General features: G+C 48.1%; 1 protein-coding gene across 1 annotated transcript in view; it reads right to left on the reverse strand.

Moving 5' to 3' along the window:
• Positions 1 to 2,468: 2,468 nt before the first annotated feature.
• FRMPD3 (FERM and PDZ domain containing 3) overlaps positions 2,469 to 27,533 on the reverse strand; it is a 34,958-nt gene continuing 9,893 nt past the window's right edge. The window contains exons 7-14 of the mRNA XM_060249975.1: positions 27,389 to 27,508; positions 26,474 to 26,610; positions 25,006 to 25,132; positions 23,894 to 23,983; positions 20,934 to 21,113; positions 13,834 to 13,978; positions 10,312 to 11,127; positions 2,469 to 6,944 (exon numbers count right to left, since the gene is read on the reverse strand). Of these exons, the coding sequence (XP_060105958.1) occupies positions 4,105 to 6,944; positions 10,312 to 11,127; positions 13,834 to 13,978; positions 20,934 to 21,113; positions 23,894 to 23,983; positions 25,006 to 25,132; positions 26,474 to 26,610; positions 27,389 to 27,508 (4,455 nt within the window). The 3' untranslated portion in view covers positions 2,469 to 4,104. The remainder of the gene's footprint in view (positions 6,945 to 10,311; positions 11,128 to 13,833; positions 13,979 to 20,933; positions 21,114 to 23,893; positions 23,984 to 25,005; positions 25,133 to 26,473; positions 26,611 to 27,388; positions 27,509 to 27,533) is intronic.

A 27,533-nucleotide genomic window follows, 5' to 3' on the forward strand; every position in this document is an offset into this window, starting at 1 on the left:
CCCATTAATTCTCCATCATGACGAGTAACCGCGGATTCTACACGCACCTTTCCTCCATGAAGTTACAGAGTCCCCCAAAGTCATTTAAGCCAATCACCACCACATACTGTGGCAGTGAGTTCCTGTGCGTTAAAAGTTCTGTGAAGAACTTCCGTCAGTCGTACATCTGTCCATCAATTTCAGTGTGTAACCATCAATTCTAGTTCTATAGGGGAGAAATATGTTGATCCGCTTTCTCCTTCTGCATAGTTTTATAGGTCTTGATAATCCCCTCCCCGCCCCCCCCAATTTTTTTTTCTCTAAAAGCCCTCGGATTCCTTAGTGTTTTTGTGGGGAGGTTTTTAAAGCTCTTGATCATTTTGATTGCCTTTTTTGCATCTTTTCCAGGGTCATTCACTGCCAGTGCAGATCCTGTTAGTGTTGACCCTCACCCTGCCTTCCTTCCCCCCCTGCCCAGTTCTTTGGAATATGTGGGGAACTTGGTGTCAGTTTTTCTTGCACCTTTCTTTAAGAGGTTCCATGGATAAGTAGAATATGTTTGAAATACCTTTTTTCTGTTTTCTCCCTTGATGTAAATGTAATTACAAGTATTATGGTATGGATTTCTTCTTTTTGCATTCTCTATTCGATGTTTCATATTTATTAAAAATAAATTGATGAAAAGGTTCAGTCCAGCAAACCTCAGTTTCTTGATGGGGCTGACAGTTCACACTTGTACACTTTAAAGAACTCATTGTTTAATGTACATTTACTTGGGAGTAAGTTCCAGTGAACTCTACAAGTTTGCTTCTTCCCAACTTTTTCAAAAGAAGGTATTTTTGTCTCTTTATTGCTGTTGTGAAAGTTATTTTTAAAGCTTGCTGAAACTCGGATCCTGCTATGGAATTCTGCATCATTTAAATGCGTTGTGTTACTACTTAAGCTTTGTTTCACTTCTAGTTGTTCTGCCCTCCCTCTTCTGCACATCCATCCTCTCTGAATGTATGTTCTGCATGTGTAATGTCATGATGAGCAAGTCTTCTTTCAATTGATTTCTTTGCAGAATAGGACAGGTAATCTCTGCTCTCCATCTTGATCTATCCCTCTCATATTTTCCAGAATTGCACTGCACAGAGAGCTGGCACTTTGCTCCTCTCTGCTCTTTACCATCACATCTGGAAAACTGGACACTTATGTCCCAAATGCTTTCACTTTATTCCCCGTTTTCCCACATATACACCTTTAGCTCAAAGAATATCTGATGTAGAATAGCTCTGCTGAATATTAAGTCAAGTCTCTGTCATCCTTTTCCTACTGAAAACTTGCTACTCAAAGATATGTTCTTTAGGTAAAGACACATCTTTAGATAAAAGATCCTGGTTTTCCACACCCTGTACAAACACACTATTTTCCCATGTTAATCTGAATATATGTTCACGTGCTTGTGGGGGCATGGTAACATTGCATTCTAAATTTAGCATTTGTTGAACACTACTCTGCTTACAAAATAACAGGTTCCATTGAATCCAGCCAGGCATCATCCAGAACTCTCCTTGTTGGCCTTAAGATGGCACTGGAAGGAGTTCCTAATTTGCTTCCCTTTTCTAACAAAAACAGAACAAATCCTATCGCATGCAAGCATTTTCTGACTGTTGACTCCCACAACCTTCCTGAAGTCACTCGAGCTGCCAGTTTGTGCAACAAGCTGCTTGGATTGCTAAGGGCAAGACTCTTCCATGGTATTAGCTGGTGTCAGTCAATCCCAGTGGTCAGAAAACTCTGTGTACATGAAGGTTTGCCTTGACCAATGTGGCTTCCAGAAATATCCAGTCAGATGCTCTGGGAACTCCCAAGCAACATTAAAGTAATAGCTATCCCTTGTTTGTTTCCAGTACCTGGTACTCAAATGTACACTACATGCATGGAAGCACTCCATATTTTTATTTTATTTTAAAAAGGAGGGAGGATTAGGCATTAATGGAGAACAAGCTTGTCAATAGATATTACCCCCAACATTGAATGCCTTCATGTATGGAAGCTGTCTACTTTCTGAGTTTCAAAACTTTTGTCGTCTAAGCTACTGTACTAGTAGGGAATTTTGTAAATTACATATGTAAAAGAAGTGTTTATTTTTTCTGAATTATTTTGTAATGTAAAGTGGGGAATTTCTGCCCCCCCGCCATACCATTTTCAATTTTATAAACCTGTACCATGTCTCCTATAGTAATTTCTTCTATTTCTTAAACAGCCCGAATGCTATAGGTTTGCTGTGTATAGAAGATGCTTCAATGCTTTTTCTGAGTTACATCTAGTTTTAGGACTTCCTTTGCAAGACATCAGAACACCATATTATTTCTGTCACTCCATCAAAAAGCACTTCCAAACTTCCCAAAGGGTTCTGTTTCTCGGCTTCCCTCTTCTCCAGTCCCCTTATTTTGGGAGAAATTTTATATAGCCCAAAGAGCAACTTGACAAACAAGAAGTTTGATATTAAGATTAGTATATTTACTCTTTCTTATTTGTAAAACAAGACATAAATTTGTATATATATATATATAACTTTCATATATCTATACATATATAGCCTTTATTTATGTATACTATATACAGACATTTTAAAAAAGTTTCCTCTGTATTCAGTGGAGAGTTTTATGAGAGGCAGGCACAACCAAGGGAAGCCGCTGGTTGCTTGGTCAATGGTGGATGGGGAAGGGATCCCGCTGGCCCCCACTGGGTGTCCTGCAGAAGGATCTTTCCATGGGGCAACAGATGAGGCCAGGGATCGCTGTGAGCCAGAGAACACATTGCACTACATAGAGGATATGTGTTAAAAAAAGCACAGTCTACATTTTGGGGAAATAATGAACTATTGCCAAAGCACCTTGTATTAAAACAATAACAAAAAAGAGATGAGGTGATTTATTGTCACTGGAGCCTTAACTGGGATTTTCACTCCACAAAATGCAAAGCTGCACTCCCTGAGCCTTTTGCCCTTCCGCCTCAGTGGGAAGATTCTCTTTACCTTCATGTGGGCCTCTTGGAAAGAAACTCAAGAGAGCTCTTCAGGATGGGCACTTTGTCCCAAGTGTCATGGTGGAATAGAATCTGGGGAAAAGAGGGTGGGCACACAACATGAGGAATCTCCCCTCTGTTTGGGAAGAACAGGAACGGCCTCAGAGCCCAATGAAAGTGCTTGAATTGGGTATATCTGGAGGTTGGGCATCAGTGGAATAACAGACCCACTGGGCATTATTTCACCATACATTCTAATAAACATCCCAGTACTGGGAGGGACAGAGAAGTGTTTGTAGGAACCCTTCCAATAAAGGGTGGCAGCACAATGGGGGGGTCTCAAAGGAAACTCCCACCTCCAAAGACCTATGGAACTGTGGCCTGACCTGCCAACTTGAGACCAAGCTACCACTGCTCCCTGCCTATGAACAGTCAGATGTCAGTGTACAGAGAATGAGGTCTGGCACTGCATGGCAGTCGCGTCCTCTGGGAGGGGGAGTGTGGGAGGTTGACTCCTAGCTGATGGCCCTGGGGTTGGCCTGCTAGAAACTCTGAGGCACAGGTGGGGCTTTTCAGCTCCTTGCCGCATCAGCGCAGCAAAAGAAACACCCCCCCCCAATACCTTGCTAGATTCTTAATGCACTCCTTGGAAGGGCCAATACCTTCCTACTGCTACTCCCCAGCTATGCCTGCAGGGATTGGTCTGCTGATGGCAGCATTTACTGCTAGTTGAATGCTGCATCTGTAGACTTTGGAGGCACTTGGCAGAGGCCAAGGCTCCTTTCTGGTCCCCATGGGACAAAAGCAAGTGGCCTTGGCACACTTTTGTACATTCAGAAAGGCCCAGCAGAGCTCTGTAAAGCAAAAGGTATCTGCTGCCTTCAAAGAAACAAAACAGGGCTTCTGCGGGCAGTGGACTTGCTCCACACAGGGCAGGCAGCATGGAAAGCATGCAGTGCAGCTGCTGGAGGCCACTGGCAAGAGTTAGTAAGACGTCTGCTTTCTTGTTTGGACTTGACTGTCCACCCACAGCCCCCGTGGAAGGTCGGGCACTAGCTCTTGGCATGCTGACGAGAGGAGAGGTACGGACTCACTGCTCCGGTGCATGCCGACTTACTTATTCATTAGGTTCTTCAAAGAGCGTGTGAAAGTGCTCATGACCGTGGCCACCGGCTGCCGAGTCAGCTGATCAGCAGCCTGGTCCCAGTGACCAACCGTTCGGGCTGTCGACTCCTCAGCTGCTCTGAGCAGGAAAGTATAGTTCCGCACCACCTCCTCGACTTTGGTCAGCAGTGCCTGCCTCTGAGACTCGGAGCGTACCACGTACACGAGGCGCACAAAGGTCTCAATCAAGCTGCCTAGAACTTGGAAGCTGCTTGTGATGGCCGAGAGCATGCGGGTCGGGCTCTTGTCGACTGCGGCCACTCTGCGGCAAGAAGCCCTGAACTCCTTGAACTTCAATGCCAGCTCCTGCTTGTACTCAATCAGCTGTGAGAGGTAAGGCTTGCCTTCCCGAACTTCGGGGTTCACAACACACTGCCTCAGGATGGTCAGGAGCTCACTAGTGTCCAGCTGCACAGCCATGAACCCATCAGGCAAGGCATAGGTGCGGCCTCGCAGGGCATGGATCTTAGCCAGGCTTCCCTCAAAGGTGGAGGTTCGCAGGTCTATCTCTTGGGTCTGGTTGTCATCAGGACTGCTGCAGGCGCTAGCATCCAAAACCTGAAGGGTCCTGCTTACAACTGGAACGGCCTGATTGTCAAGTTTCATGCCAGGAAGGATCTGCATGGGGATGGAGTAGGACAACTCGTCCTTCTCGCTCCCATCGTCTGCCATATCACACTTCCTGTAGTAGAAACAGTACCGAATGGAGCAGCACTTCTCCCCCTCCATGTCTTCCTCTGGCAGCTCAGCATGGCTTGGATACACATCCTCCTGGAGAGAGAAGACGGTGTGGTCCTTCTGGCTTTTCTTTTCCTGCGCAATTTGGACATAGGAGGGCTCTGCCCCCACTGCCAGGGTCTCCTGGGCTTTGTTCTTCAAGGCTGGTGCCTGGACCACAGCTTGGCTTTCCTCTTGTGAGCATTTTTGCTGGGTTGGATAAATGCTCTGGTAGACATCGGATGTCAGAGATGCATCGTCTGTCTTGTCAATTTCACTAACGCTGTAGCGGCGCATTAGCTTCCTGTACTGTGGGGCTCCCATGCACTCTCCACGAGAAGCACATGTGGTCAAGCATGACAAGCTGTTCTCGGGGTCAGACCGGCGGTCTCTAGACTCCAGGCTCGTGGACCGCAGCCGGCTGCCTTTCAAAGGGCTTTTGATGCTGGTGCCTTTTACCACCTCGGCCTGCTTCTGGGCTTTCTCCCTGCCTTGCCGTTCCTGTTCTGGTGCAATTACCTGAGGCCTTGCCCCTCTGCTAATACGCTTACAGTCACAGCTTCTCCTCTGTTCCCTGGACATCCCAGGGACCTTCTGCACAGGGCTGGTCTTTAGTTGGCAACCACAGCGCCCGGATGCTGAAGGGAGCAGATACTCCAGCGGTGGGGGGTCACCTTTAGTCTTTGGCTTGAGTAGCTCTTCCAAGAACTCCAACTCATACTGCTTCACCTTCTGCAGCTGGGCCTGCCTCTCATCTGTCTCTTTTTTGAGCCTTGTGGGGAAAGTAGCAGAAAAGAGTTTCCTCAACCGGAATGGGGCCTTGGGCACTTTGGGCTTGGCTGGGACGTCAACATCCTGTGGGGTCACCTCCAGGACCTTCTCAGGCTTTTTGGAAGGCACAGAGCTTATTGTCAGACCCTCAGTCCTGGTTACCAGCTGGATCTGCCCTGTGGGATCCTCACTGGAGCTCCTGAAAATGCCACTGGCAGCAGCAGGGGACTTCAGGCTGCTTGCCTCTGCTTTGAGGCTTTTAGCACAGGGTTCCTGCTGTCCCCTCTCCCCTTGGCTTGCAGGAGCAGTCTGTTTCTGTGGGGCCGGGCTAGCAGACTGTCCCCCAGCCTTTGACAGGGGCTCATCACCCCCTAGCTTTTCTGCAGATTCTTGGCTGATTTGGTGCTGGCTGCTCTTGGAAGGCTGTCTCTCCCCAGGGGCTGGAGAGCGATGGAGAACATTCACTTTGCTGCCTTGGGATCCTCTGAGTCTTGGAGAGGCTTCCTCTTGCTGCTTCTGGGGGCATTTATAAGAAGGATCAAGCTGACTTGCCTGATGTTGTAAATGCTTGCTGCTGCCCTGCCATCTGCAGTCCTGGCTTCCATTGGGAGTCTTGTGTTCACTTGGAAGATCTAGTGAGGTGGTGGCTGCTACTGCTGTTGCTGCTTGGGAAGGCAAGGATTTGTGGGTCACTACTTGCTGCAGAGCAGCTGAAAAGATGGCAGGAGAAACTCTGCTTCTGGCATCCAGGATCAACTTGGGGCTCAGCCGGACCTCCTTGGGCATCTTGTCTTGCAGCACCTGCACCTTCTCACCACTTAGGGCAGCAGCATGCAAAGATACCTCTAAGGCCACTTTGGAAGGACTGGCTCCCTCACACTCCACATTTGGCATTGATGTACCTTTACTCTTTGGCTCGCTGAGCTGCTGGGAGAGCACAGGCTGAACAGCCAAGGCGTAGCTTCTCCCAAGCTGGGGAGGATCCTGCTTGTTTCTACTGCAAGGAGGCTTGGAGTTTTGGTTTGAGATTGCTGGCTTTGGGGAAGAGCTCGGTTCCTGGTGGCGGAGGGGGTAAGGTGAGGCAAGGACAGCTTGTGCGGCGCAGCCCTGAATGCGGAAAGGAAGGTCCTTCCTAGTCAGAAGGTTCTCTTTATTGATATGCTGAGCCAGGAAGTAGGCAGCATTCTGGCGCTGCTTCATGGCCGAGACCATCTCTGAGACATCGGTGATCTCCGAAGAATTGGTTTCGTGGCCGGAGTCCAGCGATGACTCTGGGGTGATGGCAGCCAGAACAATCAGGCCTGGAGAAACACAAACCCAAGGTTAGAGTTGGGAATTTGCTCAAGGACAGCCCTGCAGGAAAGCAGGTGGTAAGGCAGGAGGGAAGCCATAGGTTGGGTAGATCTGAAGTGAAAAGTCTGTCACTGTTTACAAGGGACCCCCACCTACAGGCAGTGGATTCATAGAGGCAGTGCACTTTGGCACGTGGCACCATCTCAGAAATATTATTTCCCTGCCCCTAGCCCAGAGGAATGGCTGCTGTGCCCTGTCGGGAGGTAATTGTGTGAGCAGAGGATTGACTAAGGTAGCTTCTGCCTTGTCTACTCATTGTGGGACACTACACCTAATATGGAGACAAGGATCACAATGCATTCAAAACTGTGCGGCCTGTCCAAATGCCTGCTACAGGTATATGAGAAGCAGCTGGAAGCAGCCATTCTTTACACTGATAACCAAAGAGCATCTAATGCTATTGATTGTGCTTCCCCTGCAGCCAGCTAAACCATGCTGCAGGCTTGTTTAACAAATAAAGTAGCTCTGAAAGAGACTGCAGCTGGAGAAACTGGGCAGCTTTTGTGAGCGGCTGAGATTTGGCTGCAGCAGTGCTGCTGCATCACACGCCGAGCTGGTCCAGTGCCTGTTCAGCCAGAACTGCATTTGCTTGCCTGCAACATGGCAGGCCAAAATGGCCCCAGACACAGCAGTTTTTTTCCCTCTCAGTACTCATGAGCTAATCCTATGAACAACATGAGCTGATTTACAGATACCAGAAGTAGTCTCTCTAAGTGGAAAGGTTGGAAGTTCACAGACCACACAATTCCAGCCTTTGCAGCTGCTTTAAAATACTTTCTTTTAGCCCTGCATTTGTGCTAACCTCAGTCCACCAGTGGTACAACAGCTTATTCCATGTAACACAAAAGGAGAGTGACATCAATATTTGCACTTGCAACTTGTAAAAGGAAAAAGAACCTCCAGAAGGTTGTGAGATCCAAGCCTTCAACTAATTAACTTGGTTTCTTATATACAAGAGCAGGAGGAGGGGGGGAAAGGCTCTAATATTGTTGGGCTTTGCATATGGGGAGGACTTTTTCCCCTGAAGGGCTATATAAACAATATGTTGTTGAAGGCTTTCACCGCCAGAGTGCATTAGTTGTAGATTTTCCAGGCCGTATGGGCATGGTCTTGGCATTGTGAGACCTGACGTTTCACCAGCAACTGTGACTGGAATCTCAGAGGTATAACCCAGAAAACTGTAGTTCTCTCTAGGTCGAAGAAGATGATAGGCAGGTGATTTATATCTACTCAGGAAGGTGGGGTAGGGCTGAGTCATTATCTTGTAGGAGCTTCCCAGCTGTGATATGCTAATGGAGGAGCTTTCCTCCATTATTAGCCGCCCTGAGTCCACTTGCTGAGAGGGCGGGATAAAAATCTAAGGTAAATAAATAATGAATAGAGCATGGTTTCCAGTCCTGAAAAACACAAAATGCTCTACAGTTCACAACAGCATTACACATAAGATTAGAATTTCAATAACCAATCCATATACAAAAGGACCTTCTCAGGAAAGCTCCTCGATTAGCATGTCACTAGCAGCTTGTGATGTTCAGAATGTCGCACCTTCCCAGTTCCCATATTTCACAGCTGAAAATAGGAACATACTTATAAGGATATACTTGTGCATTTATTAAATGCAATTGCATTAAACACACACATCCCTACCCTTTTCATTTATAAATAGTTAGCAAAGGTTGAACCCCCTTACCTCTAGCAGCCCATACTAAAAAAAATGTTATAAAGTATCCTCAAGGCCAAAATAGGGGATAAAACATAGTGCTTTAATATGGAGAGGCAAAAGAAAATGAACTGCCCTGTCAATAATGTCCTCCTTGTTCAATAGCCTCTAATGCTGCTTCTGACTGGCTTTGGGAAATTTCACAAAATAATGGACACCCTACTGATACAGGGGAATCAACTCTGCATAAATGTTCTTAAGTCTGACAATTGCAACTTATCTTTGAAAGGAAATAAGCTTGCTTGCAGTAGGGGAACCTGGGCTAGGCACTCCTTTTATGATAGGAAGGGCAGAAAGCCTACTGTGGAACTCTGTCCAAAGTGGAAGTGGGCGCCACTTGCCACTGCTCCAGAATTATCCCTGTGGACCAGTGTTCCCTCTAAGTTGTCAGCTAGCTCACAGCTTTTTAGCCTCTGGCTCACACATTTTTGTCTTAGCTCGGGAAGGATAGTCCCAGAGCAAACTAATTTATGCAGTAGCCAAATCGCTTGCTCAGAACTTTAATGTCAGTAGCTCATGAAGTAGAATTTTTGCTCACATGACTCCACAGCTTAGAGGGAGTATTGCTGTGGACCCCCTTGTAAGGCTCAGTTGTCTACTGACATAGATGAGCTTCACATCATGATGATTCTGGAGCTGGGCCTCAGTATTTCAGCACAGGTCAAATAACGAGTAATTTACAGTTGGCAAGGAAAGAAGCAACTGCATTTTATGGTGCTTTTCCAGAAGTTAATTCTAAATGGCAGTTTCATGAACTCAGTGCTTCTGAGGACATGGCCATGAGGAGATTAAAGTCAAGAAACTGGTAGGGTTTACAGCACCACAAGAATATCAAAATTATGCATGTTGCAACATATCTGCTGAAAAATACGTTTTCTTTTCATTGTTTTCCTTCATTTGACTACCAGCTCAGAACTGCACAAAGTTCCCATTAGAACTGCTCAAATTAGCATTTGCCCATTTTGCACCAAACTGTGCAGTAGAACTACGACCCTGCAGTTCAGCTGCTTTGGAAGGCAAGACTACTATGATTAGACCTGATCACAAGGCTTGTGTACTTACAAAGATTAGTCATATCTCATGCCTGCTTTTGAACTACTCAGAGAAATCACTGCAGCTATAACTTAGAGGCACATGGTGAACCTTCCAGATTTAGCCCCTGGCATTTCCAGTTCAAAAGACCGCTGCTAGCTTGTCTGGGAAAGCAGTACATTTTTGTGCCTGGAGAGCTACTTCCTGTCAGAGGAGACAAATATGCAGTTGATGAACCAAAGTTTTGATTAAGTACAAGGTAGCTTTATCTTGGGAGGGGCTTTACAGGCTGTGGGTCCCAGGTATCATCCCTGTCATTTCCAGATAAAGGATTTCAGGCTGCAAGTGCTGAGAAAGACTTCTCTCCCTGAGATCCCAGTGAGACACTGGCCCTGAGTACTGTGGGCTAGGGTGGATAAAAGGCAGCTTTGCACAGTGAGATTCTGATAACATTCTTATCCTGTGACCCTGCCTCCTCGTCTGGCCTTTGGCATTCCCTGCTCTAGATGGCTCTCATGGTAGCTGGAACTCTGCTCTCTATCTGATGCCCAGAGTCGGGTTACCTGCTGTCTGCTGTGGCTGGGGGTGTGGGCCATCCTCCGAGGCAGCCAAAGCCTCCAGTGCCTGAAGGGTGGATACCAGGGCATCGTCAAGATCCTGAGCATGGTCTCTGACCGTCCTTGTTTGCACACTGTCTATGAGAGTCACGGGAATCTCGTCATAGAGGATTCCACAGAGATGGCGGCCTTGCTCCTGGCCCTGCACTGCTGCCCGCCGCTTGGAGTCGTCTTCGTCTGAGCTGTTGTCCCGGAATCCAGGAGGCGGAGCAGCAATGGCAGGGAGCAGAGCGGTGGTCTCGTCCTCCTCCTCATCACTCCCTGGAGGGGGAAGGGACATCAAATCCACCATGTTGTCACGGGAGCTGCCAGGATTGCCACCCTTGCGAGAGGCCAGCCTACCCTTGACTTTGGCTTTGCAAGAGTCACAGTAAAAGTGCACAGAGTTACTCCGTCCATGGCTGTCCATGGTGTAGGCTCTGGCCCGGTTGGCCCAGCGCTCTCGGTCCAGGCCATCCGGGTCATAGTTGTTAGAGGCCCCATTGCAGTCTTGTCCAGAACTGTTGGGTGTGGGATCGGATTTGGTCCGGGGCCGAGACTCCTCAAAGAAGATCAGGTTTTCATTGATGTCCGTCCTGGTCTTGCGCTCCTTTCTCTGCTCTCGCATGTGCAGGTAGCAAAAGCTGACGAGCTCCGAGTCCGAGGCCACGGGAGCTCGAGGGGGACATTCCCCGGGGCTGGGGACAGAGCCACCCAGGAACCCGCTCTCTTTCTTTCCCACGTGCCCCGCTGCCACAGACCGGTGGGTGGTGGGCGCATAATCTAAATGAAAATAGCAAACAGACTATTAGAAGTCTGCCCTACAGTACTTGTTGCTCCAACTGAAGCTCACCCAGTGATGTCATTGAAGGACTTTGCTCCCAAAGCAGTTTGATTCACAGACTTGTGTTGTGAAGGACACTGCAAAACTGGAAACCCTTTCCAAACCCAGCCAGGCATGCACTTTTAGGGCACTCACCACATGGAGGTGGTGTTGATCCCAGCTAGTATGAACAGCAGAGAGGAGGGGGGAGGGATAAGCAGTGCCATTGTTCAAATAAGTGAACAGGGGTTAATTTGTAAGCCTTCTGTTCACTGAGATCAGAACACACATCTCAGATTGCATATGCGATCAAATGCTTCTGTATACAAAATACACCCGTGCAGGGCTTTTTTTGTAGCAGGAACTTCTTTGCATATTACGCTACACTCCCCTAATGTAGCCAATCCTTCAGAATTTACAGAGCTCTTCTTACAGGGCCTGCTGTAAGCTCTTAGAGGATTGGCTACATCAGGAGTGTGTGGCTTAATATGCAAAAAAGTTCCTGCTACAACCTCCCCCCCCCCTCGCACCCATGTACAAAAAAAAAAGCTCAGTCACCTGCTCCCTGACCTGTGAGCTTTCCAGACAAGGAGATGGAGAAGTATCCCGTCACACATGCACCCACTTGTAGTGGGATGGCCAGACACAGGGAGAGCTCATCCTTGCAGAGGGGTTAATCTGTATGTGGTCTGGATGTTGAGAAACTGCTTAGTAGCAGGAGGGGGAGCCAGAGGCTCCTTTGATCTGCTCCATCCCTAAGAATGTTAAAGTTGGCAGAAATCATGTCGCCCCAAAAGAAACTGTCTTCCCTCTTTCCCCTCCAACATGCCCATTGACATACCAAGTTCAACAGGTACCCTATGGGGCTCAAAATCTACAAATAAGCTACATGGCAGATAGTGATCAACAGTGAGACTCTGCAAGCTCGCAACAGATTTTTTTTAAAAAACAGGACCTGGATGGCCACTGTCTTAGGGCACAACCTGCAAGACCTCCTCTCTGATGGCATGGTGTTAAAAATTCATCATCCCCCCTCCTCCTCAGACCCCTCCCCCTAAACCAATGTGCTTTTACCCATGCATACATAATATACCTACCACCATCTCAGTCCACTCCACACATCTGAGGAGGCAGCCCTTGCCTAGGAAGGCTTAGGCCACAATAAACCAATCAGTTGCTAAGGTGCTGCAGGACTTGTCTTTGGGTGGCTGCACATTCATGCGGCCACTCTTCTGAAATCAGATTCGGTCCATTACATTCATACAGAAAAATCATTCTGACACCTGTTGCTCATGGGTGAATTTGGCTCTCAATCCTCACTCTTAAAGCAAGCCAGCAAGTGGATACGGGTCCAGGAGTGGAAATGGATCACTATCTTAGATCCCAAGCAGAAGACAAAGTTGAAATCTCACTGGAGCAGTCAGTGTGAGATCCTGAACAAAGGCCTTCTCTCATGGGACAAAATGCACCAAGTGACTGCAGAGCAGAAAGTGACTTACAGGTTGATTACACACATTTTGTTCTGGTTCAGCACCCAAACTGCAGCAGGTTTGGGGGATATTTTTTAGATTCACATGGTGTCATCCCCTAATTGCTCACTTTCTCAGTTTCCTCCTGTTTTGCAGTGACCTTTCCCAAACCTAGTTTGATAACAGTGTTTTTGGAAAGATTGCAGCTCAAGAAGAATAAGAAATTTGCCTGCTGTGTGGACAGGAAGGTGCATCTTGAAGGTGCCACACCCATTCTGGCACTATTTTCTTTGCTACAGCAACATGCAGCCAACATGCTGCCCCTAGATATATTTCTCTTTTAAAAAGTCAACCATTGCTAGCTACAGCAGAGAAGCACTATAAAATCCTAGCAACAAAAGGGGCCACAGACTTACTCTTTGGTTTAAAAAATAAACTGGAAATTCAGAGGAGTGGCTTGGTCATGGCAATAGATCATTTATGTTATTGCACCACAGTGATCTTGCCATTGGTGATTTTAAAAAAAAAAAGCCTCCCCAAAGCCTTCAGTGGTGGTGGATGGCACCTGTATGGGGCACAGGCAAGAAGGGTGTGAGCAAAACTGCTGTGAGGATGCTCCTTTGCTGCTATGAGAACTGTCCCCCTGCCACAGCCCAATACAAAAACTCAGCACATCTTGCTGTTTCTGGCTGCAAGTTTTGGAACTTGAAAAAGCAAAGTGATCTTCTCCATCACAGCCAGATACAACTTGACCCCTTGATTATATTCTTAACAATGTGAAGGACTTCTGTAATGTTTTGAAGTTAAAAAATCCTGAAAACTGTTGGCTGGTTTGACCAAGTTCTACAAGGGGCTGGACCAAGATGGAACTACTCAGGGCCACCTAACAGAGGACAGTTGCCCCTGCTTCCTCCTGTGGGGCCTGCATGGCAAAAGCCCCCTGCTGTGAGCAGCTGCAGAGACCCTCAGTCACCCCCACCCATTTCCTCCCTTTGGCTCAGCCTCAGCCCAGCCACTGTGCTGGTCCAGGGAAAGCAGAAAGAGGTGATTCGCTCTCTGCCTTAGCTTGGGTGGATTGAGAGGGGAGAGGGAGGGGCTGCAGCCCTTGATAGCAGGGGGAAGATGCCAGCTTGGGAGTCCCATCCAGGCAGGCAGCCCTGAGTAGTTGGGTCACAAATAGCAGAGGTGGAAACATACCTGCCTTGATCATTTGAGGAGGAGGCGGCTGGCTGGCGGGACGGGAGAAGATCATCCTCTTGGAGTCTACCAGGAGGCGGCAGTAGCCAGCAATGAGACAGGCAAAGTTGGTGGCCTCTGGCCACTCCATCAGCAGCACCAGCGGCTGAGAAGGGGAGGAAAAGCCATTAAAGGGGAGCTCAGCAAACAGGGAAGGCAGGCGAGCAGGGAGAGGATGCAAGAATCAGCCTCCTGCTGCAGGGGGGGGGGGGGGGAGAAAAATCAGCCTGAGTTTGTTGTGTGGGTGTCCAGTGTCACAGAGCCCTATTTGGAAGTTGTTTGCGGGGTTTATTCGTGATGAACGACAAGGTTCCCTCCTATGCCGCTGAAGGCTGCATCTTCCCCTGCAGCACAGACTCCAGCGCAGAGGCGTTCCTTGAGTCATCAAGGCTTTTAATGCAGAAAATGCCGGTGAAGTTACCCCTCTCCCCGCCTGAAATGGCTATCAAAGGAGTCAACGGAAAAGAACATTTGGGTTTGGAGCAGACACCACCTCACGTGGGAACAGAAAGGTGGCTGGAGACACCCAAGGGTGGGGGGAGGAATGCTACATTTGAATGTCATGAAAGGGTGGGAGGACCAAGGTACAGATAGAAGGAAACTTTGTGAAGTTGCATTTTCCCCAACAGAAGGTACATTCTAAACCATTATTTCCTATTATTTTGAATGTTTAAAATGTCACACTGCTTCGATAAGTCAAGCCATTCTGGATTCTTTGGAGCCACAGGTACTTTATAGTAGGAGTTAAGCTGCACCTTTAAGACCAACAAAGTTTTATTCAGAATGTAAGCTTTCATATGCATGCATACTTCTTCAGACGAGGGGATAGGGTACAGTGGGCTGAAATACATGTAGTTGGTGGGTTAAGAGTGTAAACATCAAATGGATCAAATGGTGAAATAGTGTAATAAATTGGAAGACCATTTGGTCTGGATGGCAATAAAAGGTAATAAAAGTTGCCTGTTAATAGTAGTAAGGAAATGGCTATGCTTTCTCCCAGTGCCCTGGGGCTATTCTGCATCCCCCCCCCCCCCAATTCATGCCCTACTTTCTCTTGGGACACTCATGTACACGCATACACATGAAGCTGCCTTATACTGATTCAGACCATTGGTCCATCAAGATCAGTACTGTCTACTCAGAATAGCAGTGGGTAAGGGATTTCACATCTCCTACTGCCTTGTCCTTTTAGCTGGAGCTGCTGGGGATTGAATCTGGGACTTTCTATGCCCAAGCAGATACTCTTATCACTGAACTACGATTCTATGACCACAGGCCAAACTACCCCTCGGGGCTAACTTGAGACCCAGTTTGGTGTAGTGGTTAAATGTGCAGACTCTTATCTGGGAGAACTAGGTTTGATTCCCCACTCTTCCACTCACAGCTGCTGGAATGACCTTGGGTCAGCCATAGCTCTTGCAGAGCTGTCCTTGAAAGGGCAGCTTCTGGGAGAGCTCTCAGCCCCACCCACCTCACAGGGTGTCTGTTGTAGGGGAGGAAGGTAAAGGAGATTGTAAGCCGCTCTGAGACTCTGAAATTCAGAGTGAAGGATGGGGTATAAATCCAAGCTCTTCTTCTACCTACACGTGGCACTGAAGACCCATGATCAGGCCATTCAACATGTTAGTTAACTCTTTTAAAAGTAGCTATTTGGAACAGGTCTGGTGATTGGGGGGGGGGGGTGCTATCTATTTGCTTCCTTTCTGTCTGCTTCCTTTCTATGGCTGAAATCACCTCCCTGGCTGCTATTAGCCCCAATTGAAGAAAAATGAAAAGCAAGTAGTGGATCTGGGAAAGGGGGGGGAGCATTCAGAAACAGTTTGATGTAGGAGAGGGTACTGAGGGAACAACAGTTAATCCCTTTCCCTAATCTGGAGGAAAGTATCCCTGATACTTTGGGGGAGACCAATCACAGATCTCCACTGTAAAATGCATTTTGACCCTCAAAATGTGCTACTGTGCTGGGTGTCTAAATTGATGGGAGGAAAGTGTAGATGACTTGGGAAGGCAATGGTAAACCACCCAGTAAAAAAGTCTGCCATGAAAATGTAATGCAACGGTTACCCCAGAGTCAGAAACTATTGGTGCTTGCACAGGGGACTATCTTTACCTTTTTAAAATTAGATCAAGCACATCAGAGAGGACAATGTGGGACAATGAAGAAGCTGTGCGAACCACATCTGCAGCTGAATGACTGATTTAGGTAGATTCTGCCTTTAACTTGGAACTATTAAAATGCAGATTAACAATGCCATCCTAAAGAGAGTTACACCCTTTTAAGTCCATTTAAGGGAATCGATGCTATTCTTATGCTTTGTTAGAACAACTAATAGATTTGGGCTCATTTATTTAGTAGAGAAGAGATCCTTTTTTTCTTATTCATGACTTTTGCAACTGCTTTGCATTTACATGGCACTCACTTCCTACATCCACTCCCCCCTCCCCTTACCACCTAATGTATCTCTGGCCAGCTTCCTCCATGCATCTAACAAACAGAGCTGTGTTTCTTGAAAGTGTATGCTAGAATAAAATTTGTTAAGTCTTAAAGGTGCTACAGGACTCTTTACTGTTTTGCAGCAACAGACTAACACAGCTGACTCCTCTGGATCTAGGACATTTTTTGGGACTCTGAAAGCTGTTGGCCTTAATAGCGATTCATACAACTGGTTTAAGCAGAAGAAAAGCGATAACTTGCATCAAACTCTTCATTGGCAAAATGCAGCTCATTTTCAGGCAGAGGGAAAACAGAGCTGGACTGCAAGCAAACATGAATTTAATCTGAGACTTTAATCAAAGTTGCATTCTACAAATGTAAAAGTCCACTCTGTAGAATACAACTGTGGTCCTGCGGATTTCTGCTGTAAGGTCCCTCTAGGTTAACAGCTGCATCTCTTCAAAGCATTCTTGAATCTTTCAAGAATTTGTGCTTTGTGCTCCTTAGATCATCAAAGCAGCTCCTGGCCCTTGAGAAACACCTGTCCCAGCTTGGCTCATACCTTTGCTTCCTGCTCCTCAAAGCCACAGCCTGGGAGAAAGGGATTTGTTTATTTATTGCTTTTATTCCACTCCAACCTCTGTGTTGCCCAGCAGATTTCCAGTCATTGCAGCGTCTTTTCCAGTCTGTTGTGTGTGCGAGAAATCAAGTCATTCCAGCAAAGGTCTGTAGATGGCAGGAAGTGCCTGGCTTCAATTGCACATCATGTGCATAGATGCTCTGCTCAAGTCACAGGATGGAGGTATGTTTGCTTCCTATGCTCATCTGAATTGAAGGCAATAAGCCAGAGAAAGAAAGAGCTCTACCTCTAGTCTATATCACTTTGCAGAAGGGCAAAAGCAAATCAAGTTTATAAGATTCTACAAGCTGGGGCTACCAGGCATATCGCCATCTCAATCATAAGGTGACAGCTCTTCATGGGGAGGTTGTTACATCCCAACCAGACTGTGCATCACTCTGGGTACCACTTCTCCACTCTTGCATCACTCTGCTGTACAAAGGCCAGGTATTCTTGTCAACAAAAAATAAAGTCAATATGCATCCTTTTGTCTGCTATACAGGAGGCTGAATATGCTGCTCTAGAAAGGAATTCTTTTCGGGAGTTTTCAGGTGTTTGCTTCTGGGGGAAGGTGACCTTATGAGGGCTTTGCAGAATGTCTCACTCAGAATAGCCATGTTTCTGCTTAGAGCAGTTCTCTGAGAGACAAAATTGCAGGGCCATGCATGTTTGTAGGCAGGGGTCATTTTGTAGAAAAACAGGTGGTGGAGTTCATCCAGAGATTGTTATGCAGCTGCACCTACTATTCAATAGTCAAGGTAGGTAGATGGGGAGGAGGAGGGGGAACCCTCAGAAAGGTTCAGAAGCTGTGCTCCTGTAAGCACCTGCTGAATTCAAGGCCTGTTTGAGGGGCTGCATAAAGATGAGCCCTCACAGAGAAGATGCTGCATTGACATAGGGTTGCCAACTTTTAAACTGGACCTTCTGTCTTGTGATTACCAGTTTGATCTGCAGCAATTATTGAGTGATGTCATTTAGCTCCATGCCATGAAACACTTCAGTGAATCAATTCTACACATTTAGCCCTCTACTACGGAGACAGGAATTGTTTCCTGGCTAGTTGGCCACCTTAGTTGCATAGTACATATGGTGGTGTGACGAATCCCTCCATACTCCAAAAGAGGGAAGGACTATGCTTAAGGAAGGGCCAGTGTGTTTCTCCGACACCCCACTGCATGTTGACCTGGCCAGTCTGGCTGATGTGTGGCAGAATGAGCCTGTACAGAATAAAGCATGGCTGGCTACCTTTTCTACACCAATGACTTCTGCCGCCAGGGGCAGTGCTTCCTTCTCTTGCCCAAGCAGGGTCAGACTATGGCATTTTGCTACCCTGACTGAACTGTGGTCCAGGATCCCTTGAAATGTCACACAGCCTGCCCAAGCAAGGGCACAGGTGGCTTGCCCTGCAAAACAGCCTCCCCCCCCCCCCTCCCCGCAGATGCCTGATTAGTTGAGTGGGAGGAAAGTAAAGGCTGGCTCACAAGGAGACCAACTGTGCAGATTTGATTAATGTCAGGGCATGTAAGGCTGCAATCAAGCCAGGGCTGGTCCCAAAATCAGCTTCTAGGGACAAACACCCACCGGGGATCTTTTGCAATACAAGTCTTCTTGACCTCTGCTAAGTGCCTGGAGGCAGGAGTTCGATGATCATGATGGTGTTGGACTGAATTTGCATCTGGTGTGTCACCAGGCACTCCAGGCACTTCATCTTGACTCCTTGCTCTCAGGGGAGGCTCTTGCCTTTGAGGCTCAACAAGAGAATACCTGCTTTGCATGCAGAGCACCCAAGGTTCAGTCCCCAGCATCTTCTCATTAAAGAGCCAGAAGAGGCTTTGGTGTGACAAGCTGCAGAGAGCAGCTGCGAGTTGGAGTGTCAGCAGCACTGGGCTGCATGTGACCTGACTCAATATAGGGGAACGTCACTGGGGCTGGGTAACAGGTGGTGTGCAAACCTCAACTAATTACAAAGCCTTTGCAGCTAAAAATGTGTTTTCAATTCAGTTTTAATTATAGGTAACTGAAATATTAAGAGGTTGCTTCTACAAGGGAATATGGATCAATATACTCAGAACATAGCAAGACAGGAAAAGAAATGTCAGCTTAGAAGGAGAGGGACTCGCTCTGATTTTCAAATAAACAACCTGCGTGCACCAAACAGATGACCCACAGGCTCTATTTCCAGGATAGCTACAATTATAGGGTGTGTTGGGACTGGTCAAGCCTGACCAGTCTGATAATCTTCACAAAGTCAGACATGACCCTGCTTTGTGCTGCAGAAACATTGTCATCTCTGTGATGTCTAGGGTTGCCAGGTCTGTGTTGGAAAATAACTGGAGACAGCAGGCAACAATACCATAGAGTCCACCCTTCAAAGCAGCCATTTTTTTTTCCAGGGGAGCTGATCTCTGCCAGCTGGAGATCAGTTGTAAAAGTGGGAGATCTCCAGGCCCCATCCGGAGGCTGACAACCCTAGCAGAAACAGGGAAGTTGAAAGGACAGCCCCACATCAGCACACCAGAGAGCAAGAGCTGGCAAAGGGCACAGTAAGCATCACTGTCTGGGCTGGAGGAGCTTCCAAAGTCATATATTAGTGAGCTGCTGTTTAGGTACCTGAGAAGCATTTCAAAAACAGGCTAAAATGCCTGCAGAATTTCTGGGCCCAAATGCCCAGCCCTGAAGGCAGGTGAATATGACAACATTCCAGTGAGTCTGTGAATCTAAGGTGATGCAGACATACTTTGGCTTGACATTCATCCGTCTTCCCTACTGTTACTAATCTCCCAGGCTCTTGCCAGTCTTGAAGAGCAATCAGGATGAGGCCCTGGTTCCCCCAAGGGCTCAAAGAATGCTTGGGAAGATGAGCGGCTAATGGCTTTGAATCACAAAGGAACAGCATTGAAGTTGCATCTCACAGCTTTAACTGAAGCCACAGGAGCTGCTAAGCACAATAGAATAATTGTGCCGAGCAGGTTAACATTTGGAAGGACTGCAGTGACTGTTTCCTTCCCTTCTCAGTCTCCTTGAGCTCTCTAGGACTGAAAACAATCTATTGGCAGGGGAGGGGAGCAATTGCTCTCTTAACAACAGATCATTGGAGGGGCCAAGGAGCCGTCTGCAGTGGAAGCTCTTCAGTCACCCCCCAGTCCACACCCATTGTCCCTCTCTCCCTCCCTCTGCATAGCTCACCACTGTCCTTGGCCTCCCAACAGGTCACACACTGCCTGGCAGACATTTGCAAATAAAGCTCCATGTTGCACAACCTGGGGTCCAGGGGTTTTTCTACCAGTTGTGCAATAGGTGGGCCCCGAGTGGCTCTTCTGCCCACAGTGAGATTCAAGTGGGCCAGACCAGGGTGGCTTCCTGCTGCACTGGCCTACCATTGGCTCTGGAGACAGAACGTTCTGGGCTCCTCTCTTCTGGGGCTGGTGCCTACTTACAGCCTTCCTTGTGCTGTTTGTCTTCAGCTTTGTCCCACCTCCCACTGAGATCCCACAACAGCCAGCCAGTGTGGTGCTGTGGCTAAAGCGTCAGGCTGAAGAGACCCCAGTTGAAAACACCACTCAGCTGGGAAGCTCAGTGTGTGACCATGGGCCAGCTGGCTGGCCATCCTCTGTCGGCCAAGCCCTGCTTCACAGGGTTGTTGTGAGGATAAAATGGAAGAGGACAGAAATGCCCTGATCTGCTTGAAGGAAGGGCAGGATTAAAAGGACAAGACAGATGACATCCCATCCTGACCTCCTAGTTCTCACTTAAAATCTCACTTTCTGCTCTGAGAGCCTCCAGGCTTCTTTCCTCAGGTCCCAGTTCTGTGTTTCCTACCCCCTTTCAGAGTCCAAGTCTCACAGCCCTCCGGCTCTAGCCTTCCTACTGGACTGGACTTCCTTTCCACACTTAACTGATCCACGCAGCCTGGAATGTCAGTTAGTAGAGATGCCCTTCCCACAGCTGAGAGGCTTCTCCTTCTGGCCCCACCATGAAACAGGGAAGAAGGGAGGGAGCCGCACCTACCTTGGCATCCAAGATGCTGGTTTCCACCCGTGCCACACCTTGGTTTTCCCGAAACAGCTGGATCTTGCTGACCTTGCTGAACTCAGACAGCACAGTGGTGAGGTTGGTCTTCAGGTCAATCACGTGGCTGATGCCATGGCGGGGTCCCACCAGAAGTGTGGTGGCTGGCTGCTTCTCATCCTGAGCAGGGACCAAGGTCAGCCAGGGAGGGGGATGGAGAGAGGGTGTCAGAATCCAGCCGGCCTGTGAGGGCTGCTGCAGTCTCCTTTCCCTCCCTCCTTCCACTGAGCTGGGCCCCAAGCCAAACGTTCTGAGCTCTGCTGGCTGGGTTCCACCTTGGGTGCAAACTGGGCAGAAGGTCACTGCACCAGAGACTGCTTCTGTGTAGGAGAGGAAGCTTGTGGGTGGCAAGGGGAACGTGCCCAGAACAAAGACCACAAGCAGCTTTGATCTTGCTGCTAAGGTGCTTGCAAATGCTCCTTTCACATGAAGTACCAGGACTGCTTGGCAAAAGATGAGGGGAATATTTAGGATGGATCCTGTGTGCACTCAAAAATAAGCATGTGATCCTATCCTAGAAGGCCAGACAAGGTAGCTGGGTGGGGTTAAAGAGGCACAAAAGAGAACACAGAAGTATCAATACGATCTCTGAAAGCAAAGGCCGCTGCTAGGTCTGACAGGGCTTAACTACATGTGTTTTGTCCCCCCAGGTCCTCTATTGCTACATACAGTTCATGTGCCCTTGCAACTTCCCTGCTGGGATCTCCATTTCCAGGGTGCAGGGCCTAATTTGGGTCATGGTACGTGAAGAGAAAAGGCTTCAGCTTTCCTCCCAGTATGTTACCCATGATGACTTCAGTCCAGAAGAAATCCCTAGGTAGGGGCAGGGGATCCCCCTGTTTGGAGGCCCTCCCCCCACTTCAGGGTTATCAGAAAGCAGGGGGGGGGGCAGAGGGAAGGGAAATGTCTGCTGGGCACTCTATTATTCCCTATGGAGACCGATTCCCATAGGGTTTAATGGAGAATCGATCTGTGGGTATATGGGGCTCTGTTTTTTTAGGTAGAGGCACCAAATTTGCAGCATAGTATTCAATGCCTCTCCTCAAAACACCTCCAAGTTTCCAAAGGATTGGACCAGGGGGTCCAGTTCTATGAGCCCCCAAAGAAAGTGCCCCTATCCTTCATTATTTCCAATGGAGGGAAGACATTTAAAATAGTGGTCCCTTTAAATGTGATGGCCAGAATTTCCTTTGAAGTTCAGTCATGCTTATCACAACCTTGCTCCTGGATCCACCCCCAAAGTCCCCAGATATTTCTAGAGTTGGACTTGGCAATCCCAACCCACCAAGTGTTGTTGTTTGCTCCATGTGTACTGATGGTGTACAAAAAGGTTTCCACACCAGGACAGACAACACTCCCCTGTTTAGGTTAAAAAAAAAGTAAGGATGGGAGGGAGGCATAAGCACCTTCTCACACACTGCAATCCCCATTCAAATAATGTTCCCACACTCCTGGGATCTGAGTTCCCAGCAGAGAACTTGCAAACGTGGACCAAAGGACTGTGCAGCATGCCATTAGGCCCTGAGGATGTCTGCTGACCATGCACTGAGCAGAAGATGAATGGATGAGTGAAGGGAGAATGGATGAGTGATAAGAGCAGGAGGAAAGTGGTCACTTTCCCAATGCGAGCCCAGGAGTCCCCAGCAATGTCTGCTTGCTCCCACCCAAAGGGCCCAGGCTTGCACTTATTTTGCAAAACCACTCCAAATTACTGAAGTCAACCCAAAGTGCACATAAAGGGGTAAAAAGAGGGAGACCAAAGAAATCAAGCAAAGGTGAAGGGAAGGGATTAAGCATCCCCACTCATATTTGGAAGGCATGGATGATGGTTGGTGGATGACACTTACGACAAATGAAAGCAGAACCTTCCCAGGATGGAGATGGACCATGAGAGCAGAAGCCTCCCTGGATCAACTTTGGCATCACCCTGTGGTGGACACAATGGGGCTCGTGTGGATGAAAAGGAGGAAATATGGGACTATACTCTGTGCACGTGTGTATAAAACCGACTAGCTGTTGCAGCAATTGGGGTCAGGACTGGGCTCATGCCACATACAACATGATCATGCCATTGTTGGCTTCACAGCAATGCTAGGCATGCCTCAGTATTGAATCAAACCATCTGACGGGGGGGGGGGGCTGCATTCACAAAGCCCCATCACCCTCTGCATCTGCTTCACATGGCATCTCTGATACACTGACCGGCCTCTGCAAAGGGAGCCAAGAAGGTCTCTTGCGTGACACAGGTACGTGTTGATTCAAAGGAGAGGATTTCAGTTCCTCAGCAGAAAGCTCAGCTACAGTGGCAGGTTGCCAAATAAGAAATGGATGTTTTTAAAATCACTGTCACTTCTGCTCTAGCCTTCTCAAAACAAAACAAACAAAACAAAGCTCAGCTATAGAAAAGAGCAAGAGCCCAGTAGCACCAAAATTTGTGGCAGGGTATGAGCTTTTGTGAATTACTGCTCTTTTGAAGAACTGAGTAGTGATTCATGAAAGCTCCTCCCCTGCCACAAATGTTGTTAGTCTTTAAGGTGCTGCTGGACTCTTGCTGTTTTCTAATGCTACAGACGGACTAACACATCTGCCATCTTGAAAAAAACTAAGAACAGAATGTCTGGGATTTCCCATTCAGACAATGACCAGACCCAGACTTGCTCGCAGCAGAGATGGAAATGTCTTCTCCAACTTCAAGCCAATACTCTGTTAAAGAATGGGGGTTCTTGATGCCACTGTAGTGGGGGAATGAAACCACCCCAGAGCTTTGTAAGCAAGAAAAGGGAGAGTGGCAGGCCAGTTGGCCCAAGGTTTAGTCCTAGGCGAGGCCAGTTCATGTCCTTAGGAAATGTGGCTTTGGGTTCCTGTTTGCTTAAGATGAGCCCACACTACAGTTACCGTACCAGTCCCACGGTGTTGAAGAGGACGCCTGCGAAGGTCGGCAGCTCATTTAGGATTCGCAAGTACTGGAGCTTTGCTTGGGTCGTGGAAACCTGTGTAAATGCATCACATCCCCATTAGCAAGACTGTAAAGACTTCCAAGGCATTCCTTATAACTTAACAAACAGCTATTGCTCCCTGGACAGAGGGCAGAAGAAACAGCTTCCTTCTTTAGGGCCTCAAAGGAGCATAAGTTTCACACTGCAGAGCACTTAGGGCATTACAAACACAGGTGCTATTTAACTGTGACTGCGCACTGTTGGACAGACAGCATAGTTTGATACTGCCTTCTACACCATGATAGTCAGGCAAGCCTACTGCACTAGTCCTGGCCAGGCTGGTATTGCAGGCACATCTGAGAGATGCTTCCAAGCTCTAGCAGACAGAGGCCCCTGAATATAGATTGCACAATTTGGGCCAAAATACAGCTTCCTGTTAAGCAAAATGCAAACCCCCCCACCACACAGCATTCCCTAAAATTATATTAAGACAGCTGGTATACAAAATCTCTCAGTGAAAAAAAGAAGTTAGCTCCCAAACTTTGATTTTGCAGTATTTGTGTGTCAGTTTGTTCTGGCTGCAGTGTTTCCTGAACTGTATGGAAACAATTTAAAGCAAAGCTCTTTCTCATAGTTTTGGACTTATTCGTTTACCCCTAATTATTACAAGATACTGAGTTTTGTATAGAAGATGGCAACAGGACAGCTGTCACTGAAAGGGAGGGAGGAGGGACCCAGGGTGTGATTTTGGAAGACTTGCTTTGGAAGACTTGCTTTGGAAGACTTTGCTTTCAATATATCAGTGGGGAGAACAATTTTCTTGCAATTTATCAGAGCTGGAACTGTATTTTGGCCAGACTTGGGGCAGATTCCTTGTAATATCAGGTCATCCTGGGCCTGGCTGCCACTCTAGGGCCAGGCGGGACTGAGTCATGAGTCTCCTTGTGAGGTTTTTAAACAAGATGGGGTCATACTTTGCTACATATGTTCACTTTCACCAAGGAAACCAACAGTTCCTCAAAGGCCTAGCTGGCTCCTTGCCTCCAAAAAGTGCCCCCTCCTCCCCATCTCCTTGCCTTGGTTCCACACGGTGGCTGGTTCTGGTGGGCCTTCAGCTGCTGAGAGAGAGCTTTCCGAAGGCTCTTGTCTTTGATGCCCTGCAGCAGGGAGGGAGGCAGAAATGGCTCCAGGCCCCATTCCTTCCTGAAAGTTGTAAGAGGAAACCATGAATTAAGGGGCAAACCCCCTCTTTTTTCAATCTGTAAAGGTGTGTGAAATTGGGAGGGGAGAAGATTTGGGCAAGCAGGTGTGGCAGTGGGTACAAGGGGGAAACTGCTGCTGGAATTTGGGGAGGGTTTTTTTTTCACAGAGTAGCTGGAGAGGCAGAAAGATATGTAGCAAGAAGAACGCAAAAGGGTCAGAGTGGAGTGAAGAGCCAGGGCGGAGCAAGCAGCATGAAACTCACAGAGGTTGGAGAGGATTCTCACCCTCCCAAGCTACAGGATTTGGTCATATTAAAAGGGCTTGCTGTTTCTCACAAAACAAAATCCTATTTAAAAATAGCATAATTACGCTATTCCACCAGTTGTCCTATAAAATGTATATTTTAGGTCCTAAGAGGAATTTAAGTGAGAAAAAGAGAGAGAAATAGTAGGTTGATGCCACAGGAAGCACTGTAGCTAAGCAGCTAAGAGAACGACCTGCAATCTGGCAGGTCTAAGGTCCAAACCTCACCTCTGCCATGACCTTACCAAGAAGATTTAGGCAAGCCACTATCTCTCAGCCTCAGCAGCTACATTTGCAACAGGGAGATAACAATAGAGGCATACCTCACTAGACTGTTATAGAGGGAGAACAAGATAATGTTAAGTAAAGCCTTTTGAATCTAGAATATGCCCTATTAATGCAATATTTTCCTATAATGATTTAGCTAAACACTCGGCAGCATTGCAACATACATTCTAGTCATGATAGAAGAAGAAGATATTGGATTTAGATCCCGCCCTCCACTTCGAAGAGTCTCAGAGCGGCTCACAACCTCCTTTACCTTCCTCCCCCACAACAGACACCCTGTGAGGTGGGTGGGGCTGGAGAGGGCTCTCACAGCAGCTGCCATTTCAGGGAGCCAGTGGCGCTGGATTCCTGCTTTAATATTGCAACATACAGGCAGGTGCTGCTGCCGGAGTGTGAGTCTAGATACAACCAAAAGAGGTTGCCAAAGAGCACTGCGTGAGCATCTCTACTACAACCAGCCAGGAGGGGGTGGAAAGGGGCAGGGGAGGGTGGAAGCTGCAGATGGAAGAGGAGGCATCATTGCTCTGGGGATTTGGCAGAGCGGTATCCTCCCCCGCCCAGATTCTGGCTCAATGCACCATGCTTCCTCTTCCTCCATGTTGTCCATTTCTCAGTAAAAGTAGCCTGCTTTGGGCCGAGCTGCCCTCACCCACAACACAGCAAGAAGGGGAATTTGCTAGTGCTGCAGGGCCCCCAAGAACTGCCCCCATGTGCCGATGAAGAGTGCACAGAGGCAGCAGGAAGACTCACTCAACGTTTTTGAGGGACACCTTCTGGCTCGGCCGTGTAGCGGAGACAGTGATGTAAATGTGAAGGGCGGTGAGGCCCAGCAGCATCTCAGGCTTGGGCTCCATCCCGAAGCGCTCCCGAATCACATCATTGCGGCTCTGTGGGGGGGGGGGGGGGAGAGGAGATGGTTCAAATCAGGATCTTTGGTGCCTTGCTGTGCTCAGGAATGCTTCAGTGGAGCAAACCCTCCCCCCAAATTCCATGCTGCATTGCTCCGGAAGCCACAGGCCCAGACCCACTGCAGAGTGAGCAGCAGCTGACTGGCTTCTCCGTCTACCATCTGCCGCCCGTGACGCTCCAGCCAACCACGGCCCCATCTGACATCTTCATTTCCAGCCTCCTGTCCTCAGCCGTCCTCAGTCAAGCAGAGGGGGCTGCTGAGCTGTGTTTGCGCCAGCTGGGGCTGCTCAGCTGCTGTGCCAGGCAGGGAGGCCTTCTGTGCTGGAAACCAGACCGTGGCTGCCAGTCAAGGGGAAGGAGGCAGGAGATGGAATTGACCCAACGGAGGAAGCAGTCCAAGCAGGCGGGGGCTTCACACGCCACACCCTTGGCACAAGGAGGCTCCCAGGGAGCTTCCAAATCCACATCACCAACAACACAATAGAGGGAAAACATACAAAATACAAGCAGCATCCAAAAATAAACCAGCAATAAAACACAATCAAAGAGCAAGTGATGAAACTGGAAATCCAAAAACACAGTGAAATCCCCGGAAAAGCCAATATTATAATAATTTCATTCAGACCTAGAAAAAACCTAGGCGAATCAATGACAGCAGGTGGGAGAGAGAGGGAAAAGTGGCATGTTTTCTGCTCAGTGAGAAGGCAGGGGCCTGGGGTGGACTTCTTCTGGCTGATTGCCCATCCCCCCTCTTACCTGGATGTACAAGTACTCAAATGCTGCTGGATCTCGACGCAGCAGCTCCACTGGATCTTTGGGAAAGAAACTCACACGGAACAGGCACCTCATCCCTTGATAGTGGGTCCTCTGCACCACCTGGAGAGAAGCAGGAGCAGGTGAG

The sequence above is a fragment of the Heteronotia binoei genome, chromosome 11 (assembly GCF_032191835.1).
Source record: "Heteronotia binoei isolate CCM8104 ecotype False Entrance Well chromosome 11, APGP_CSIRO_Hbin_v1, whole genome shotgun sequence".
In the NCBI taxonomy this organism is placed as follows: Eukaryota; Metazoa; Chordata; class Lepidosauria; order Squamata; family Gekkonidae; genus Heteronotia; species Heteronotia binoei.